General features: G+C 38.3%; 1 protein-coding gene across 1 annotated transcript in view; it reads right to left on the reverse strand.

Moving 5' to 3' along the window:
* Wdr49 (WD repeat domain 49) overlaps positions 1 to 5,691 on the reverse strand; it is a 158,727-nt gene extending 153,036 nt beyond the window's left edge. Inside the window, exons 1-2 of the mRNA XM_029475360.1 lie at positions 5,525 to 5,691; positions 5,001 to 5,318 (exon numbers count right to left, since the gene is read on the reverse strand). Coding sequence (XP_029331220.1) covers positions 5,001 to 5,189 — 189 coding nt within the window. The 5' untranslated portion in view covers positions 5,190 to 5,318; positions 5,525 to 5,691. The remainder of the gene's footprint in view (positions 1 to 5,000; positions 5,319 to 5,524) is intronic.
* Between the last annotated feature and the right edge of the window lie 1,063 nt (positions 5,692 to 6,754).

Here is a 6,754-nt window from a genome sequence, read left to right on the forward strand (position 1 = left end):
ACTGTGCTCATCCACTTCTGTGTTTGCTAAGCCCCGGCATAGTCTCACAAGAGACAGCTATATCTGGGTCCTTTCAGCAAAATCTTGCTAGTGTATGCAGTGGTGTCAGCGTTTGGAAGCTGATTATGGGATGGATCCCTGGATATGGCAGAAATCTCCTTTCCTTTGGACCATAATCTCCACCTCTACTCATTCCTATAGAACCGGTAGCAATAACCACTCTCTGTCATACAATTTTTGGTTTTTGAAGTTCAAAAAAAATGTAAAATATGGTTGACATCAAAATAATATAAGCATCCAGAGAGTGCGCTATTTCTGTAAAAATTTCAAGCTCTGCAGAAAAGTTGGAGCAAAGGCACTTTACAGTTCTATGAATAATCCTAGATCCACTTGCTTCTGGCTGGTGTGTAGCCATTTGACACCATCACTGGAAAGAAAACAAAATTATATGCTCCCTTTTAGTCCTTCTATGCCATCCACTTCTTTGTTCCAAAGAGAATCAAGACATCAATTAAAATTCTTTGTAAGCAAATAAAATGTGAAATAAGAGAAAATGACGCCTTTGTAATCTCTGTGAAGATTCATTTGTAGAACTCTCATTTTCTACCACAAATGGAGAATACAGGAACTTAATGGCAAGTGTGATTTGGAAGGTGAATTCCCTTTAGATAACATGAGTTAGAATCGAGACAATGTGAGATGCTATGTGGTTCAACCTCTGCTGATCAAATGTATAACATATAATGTTCATTTAGATCCTTTTCTGTGAGGTAAGCACTGCTTTAAGTACTTATACTCCACCTAGTTATAACAAAACCCCCATTTCCCCACATTATCAAAAAAAAAAAAAACAGGCACAGGGAGATCAGTTTGTATACATTGTAAGTGGCAAAGCTGCTCAACTGGTCTGACTTGCAGGTCTCAAACATAGTGATAATTATATCTTGTCTATACTATTGTATAATGGGGATCATATCTCAATTTTTTCCTAAATGTTATAAGTACAACTACATAATTTTATGGTATAGGCTATTTAACTTATAGATTAATATAAAATATTTAATGTCCATTCATAGACCTTAACAATTTCTCCCTCCCTCCCCTTCCCTTCTTTTCTTCCCTCCTTTTCTCCCTCCTTCCCTCCCTTCCTATCCCTCCTCCTCTTCCTCCTCCTCCTCTTCTTCCTCTCCCCCCCCCCATGTGTGTGTGTCTGTGTTATACTTTCAGGTGCTCATGCCCCTTTGTGCACATGTATGTGGAGAATAGAGATTAACATTCAATGTCTTCCTCAATTGCTTTCACTTTTTAAAACAAGGTGTCTCTCGGAACGTGAAGCCTACGTATTCAGCTGGACTGACTGGCCATGGAGCCCTGCCTCCAGTTCTTCAGCACCAGAATTACAGGTGATCATCACTGTGCCCATTTTTATGTAGGTCCTGGGACTCAAACTCATGTTCTCCTGCCTGTGTGTCTCCCCAGATCTTCACTGCTAATAAAAAACAATTTGTTATTCGTTGATTTTTTCTGTTTCATTTTTAAGAATTATTTATTTATTCACTCATTCATTCATTCGTCTATTTATTTATCTATGCATGTGCATGTGGGCAGCGTGTACCACAATACACATGGAGAACAACTTTGTGGAATTAGTTTTCTCTGTCCACCTTTCATGAATTTCAGGAATCAAATTCAGGTCTCTATGATTCTCCAGGCAAAGACCTTTACTTGTTAAATGGTCTTGCTAGCTTTTGCTTTATTTTTGATTGTTTGTTTTTGTTTTGTGTTTCTTTGTTTGTTGTTTTTCTTTTCTTTTGTTTTTTGAGACAGGGACCTCACTCTCTAGCCCACTTTAAAAGCTCTTGTGTAAGCCTCCCCAGCACCAGGACAAGCAGCAGCTGGTTTTTTATGTGATTCTTCCTCTGCTCCAGTACAGATGACCTGAGTGTTACCTCCAATCTCTGTTTTTTATTATCCATTGCCTGTTTTTAGGGAGGTAGATCTTGATTAATGCCTGATGGCTCTTCAGCTTCAAATAAGCAGTCTTTTTTTTTTTATTAGATATTTTCTTCATTCACATTTCAAATGCTATCCCAAAAGATAAGTCCCCTATACCCTCCCCCCACCCTGCTTCCCTACCCACTCACTCCCACTTCTTGACTCTGGTGTTCCCTTATACTGGGGCATATAAAGTTTGCTAGACCAAGGGGCCTCTCTTCCCAATGATGGCCGACTAGGCCATCTTCTGCTACATGTGTAGCTAGAGACACGAGCTCTGGCGGTATTGATTAGTTTATATTGTTCCACCTATAGGGATGTAGACCCCTTCAGCTCTTGAGTACTTTCTCTAGATCCTACACTGGGGGCCCTGTGTTCTATTCTATAGTTGACTGTGAGCATCCACTTCTGTATTTTCCAGGCACTGGCAAAGTCTTTACACAAGCAAGCCATAATACAAGATAAATGAATCTGGATCCTGAGCCTGGTGTTTCTCCTGTGAATGGATGTCGCATGCTAGGCTTTAGAGTGCTGGGCTGAAGGAATGCCTAGGAGCATCTCCTTCTGTGGTATATGGATCTACTGCTGTGACAGATGGGATAGATTCCATCAAAGCCATCTCATGTGTCACTCTCTCTACATTCCCCCTTATCTGCTCCTGACACTAAGCCCTGGCTGTGCACCTGCTATCAGGTGGTTCCTTACTGTGTCCTCAGTGTGTGAAAGATGCAGGCCCTTCCTGTCTTTTCCTGAAAGTACACCTGCATTTCTCCGTTTTAAAAGGAAAACTGTCATAGATTCCCGATGTGTGTGAAAACTTGGAATTTCATTCTCTTGTTTTCCAGTCTCTGCACTTTTGGTTTTTTTGTTTTTGTTTTTGTTTTTTTGTTTTTTTTTTCATCTTGCAAATTTCAAAATAAGTGGTCAGTCTTTTAAAGACTTAAAATTACACAAAAAGCATTCAAACTTTCCTTGAATGTTGTAGTTTGGATTTGGTTCATTCACAACTATCCTGTTTCAAATGGTTCCCTAACATTCAGTAGCAGTTTCGTTAACACATCTACTTTATAACACCTTAACTCTTGTATAGACCTCATTATTCAAATTGTTTGTGTTCTGAGCACCAGAACAAAACTGCCACATTTCTGCCATTTATTCTGAAGCCAAAGCTGTCATAATCTGCTGTTCTATTTTCTTGATTGTCCTCAAGTTGTTAAAATGTTTTCAGTGACTATCAAAACATGCCAAATTCATCTGGGGCAGTAAGCATGAGACACACTGAAATCTTTCACACAAATGGGATTAGATGAATAGCAACTATAGAAAGATTAAAAGAATGAAATGCAGTGTGTCTGATGTTACTAAATATGATAGATTTTGTTACACAGAAATGATTGAAACTCAAATATGTAGATTCTGAATTGGTTTACAAAGAAGTATCAAGTATATTTTTAACAGTAAATGCCTTTGTTAAGTTAATTTAGTTTTAATTTGCTCTCTGTCTCTCTGTATGTGTCTATCTCTCTGTCTCTGTCTCTCTGTCTCTCTCCCTCTGTGTGTGTGTGTGTGTGTGTGTGTGTGTGTGTGTGTGTGTGCCTATAGAGGCTAGAGGCATCAATCCTTCTAGAACTAGAGTTACAGGTAATGTTTGAAGTACCTAATACAGACCTGAACTCAGGTCCTCTGGTAGAGCTTTACTGAAGAGCCATCTCTCTAGTTACCACATCTATTTATTTTTTTACTTTGTGGTAGCTAAAGGTTAAAATGTGTGCCAATTACAGTTGGGTATCATTGCTCGATTTCATGTTTTATTAATTTTAAGATTAAATTCCAAAACATTATATGTCTACTTTCAATTAATACAGGCACTCCAAGCACCTCTTGGAAGAGCTCATGCAGCCCTGAGAGCATATCTTAGCAAGTTTAATGAAGCAGCGGGCATATAGGTTTATGTCTGTCTAAATTCCATGGCTCTGAACAGTGTTCCTCCTGCATGCATTTAAACTTAAATTTCACTTTGAAGAATGTTATTCAATTTATATAGTAGCATAATTATGAATTAGTTATATAAGGTAAGGAGAGGGAAATTGATCAGCTGTGATTTTCATGTGGTTTATTTTCTCTGTAGAATTAAAACAGAAACCTCAAATTTTGCTTTGATTTGCATTAGTCCAGGAGAGAATAAGAAGTGTGAGAGGTGGGTCCCCAGTAGGATTGTAGGACCCCACAGTGCCCATGTCATCTTTGAAAGGGGATATGTCATTCAGAGGGAGGCGGAAATATATTTTCACAAACTGGGCTCATATATTAGCATGTTCCCAGTTCTCCTTTGTATCAAGTGCAAGGACAGTTACTTACCAAGAGATTAATTTAGTCATCTGGGTTTATAAATCATAAGTATAAGTTTTTATATTTGGTAAAAATGTATTAATTTCTAAAAAAAAATATGCATTAATAAATTGTACCTTTTTATAGTGGTGGTGATTTTATGCAGAAGCTTCAAATTAATTGATAGTGTTTGCCCCAGAAAAATAAATTAAAGGAGAATGTTACTCAGCACTTGATGTTAACCTTGAGTGTGACTATTTCAAGTCCCTGCTTTGACTATTACAATATATTGAAGTGTGTGTGTGTGTGTGTGTGTGTGTGTGTGTGTGTGTATAACATGTATACCTACAAATATGTGGAAGCCACAGATCATTTTTAAGGGTATATCCATCATATATTTTGAGGCAGGGGCTTTCACTAGGACTGACTGACTCATTGACTATGCAGATGGCATAGTCAGTGAGCCCCAGAAATTATGTCTACTTCTTCAGCACTGGGATTTTCATACAGGTGCTAGGTATCAAACACAGGTCTTCATACTCATGTAGCTGACACCTTGTTAACTGAATTATCTCTTAGGCATGATATTATGGTATATTTCAGCAAAAGTACATCTTTCAATGTTACTGTCCTTTGTGAACAGCCCAAAGCCTCTGGTCAATAAACCTAGCACTTACCTCAAAGACCTGTTGTATCTTCACAAAATCCTCCACACTGAGCTTGTTTTCAAAGAGGTCTGTACCATAGTATTCACTTGCAGTAAGACCTTCTGTTTTCTCAAGGCATGTTGGCTCTGACTGGGGCCCCACAGTCAATCCAAGTGCAGCTTCAGGGTAGCTCCTAATAACTTCACCCCTCTGCATCATTCTTCAACTCTCTGGGTTTGTTTCTCTTGTTGCTGCTTCAATATGTGCCTTTGAAATGGAGCCCAACTTAGAATACAATGTAAAATGAAAGTCCCGACCATATAATTAGAGAGCAAAAATCCATTGAGCCTAGATGGAAAAAATGAAACCCTTTTATAGCATCACTTACTTGAAAACATAGTTTGTTTTCAAAACCTCCACCTCTGCTCTTCATACTTTGTTTCCCCTGGACTGATTAGAAATGTGTCAGTCCCCACTTCATACTGACTAGGAAACCCCTTGTGGTCCATATTAATTTCATTAGAAAGCATCTTCTTCTAATCTCTTTGACTGACCTTTACTGCTTTCATCCTTTTCAGCTGAAGTTTTTCATCTGGGGGGTGTTCATCGACACAGGTGCACAGCTTCAAAGTCCCTTTCACTCAGGAAAGTCCTTGCATCCAAAGGCCACTGTCCCAGCAATATGGAGTTGTTTGTTTGCTCTATCCTGGTGCTTTTGTGTGTTTCCTGGCAACCAATCTCAAGCCAGCTGAGTTTCCCTTTTCTACCCCGTGCTTAGCCAATGACTGAACCGAAGATTTGAGTGTTTAATGTAAGTTTTGTTATGTTTTAGAAAAATAGTGCACTCTACTGATTTTTTATTAAGTCATGTCCCCCATTATTTAAAGGCAATCTTGACATATATACCTTCTCTGAAGCATGGCTATATGATGAGGCAAAGGAAAGAGAATGAGATTCAAGAATTTTAGACTTCCCACTCACAACGTATCTTACTTTTATTTAATTTATTTTATTTAATAAAATTATTTTTTATATTTTCTTTGTCATCAGTTACATGTGCATATTGTAAGGATAACTCAGAGAAGGTTTCAACTTACTAAAATCTAAGGAATAGCAGAACAATTATCACCTGATAAACATTTTACTACATTGATACATTTATCTGTACCATCCCCAGTTCAATTAGTAAACATGAGAAGTGGGGGAGCAGTAACTGATGGTTGTTGTTGTTGTTGTTGTTGTTGTTGTTGTTGTATTATTTGTGTTTTTATTTTGTTTTGGGGATTGCTGTTATGTTCCATTTTCCAGGAACTTGGAAATTTCCATTCCTTCTTTTAACCAGACTCCATAGAACTTTACCAAGCATATAATCTCCATTCTAGGAGGGATGTAACAACTTATGATTACTAAGGTGTAGAACATAGAAGAGTGGCTCTTGAGCATCAACCCTTGTGTTTCAGATGTATTTTGTGTTCTATTTTCATCTTCTTGAAATGAAGAGCTGGCAGGAGGCCTTCACTGAGGTCTGGCCCAGCTTTGAGGGTCTATGAGTTCCAGAGTGCATGGTGATGCAGACAGTCTTTCCTACAGCACAGAGGAAGTTTCTGCAAGCTTTCCTATGCCAAATTAGCAAAAAATTACAATTTCACTCACATGCCCATCCATTCTTTCATGTATCTATTTTATGTTCAAAATCTGTAAGAATTGTTTGGATCTAGTGGCTGATTTTGTGATGCTTACAATTTATTCTCCCTCTCCCTCTCCCTCTCCCTCTCCCTCTCCCT

This window comes from Mus caroli, chromosome 3, assembly GCF_900094665.2.
Source record: "Mus caroli chromosome 3, CAROLI_EIJ_v1.1, whole genome shotgun sequence".
NCBI lineage: Eukaryota > Metazoa > Chordata > Mammalia > Rodentia > Muridae > Mus > Mus caroli.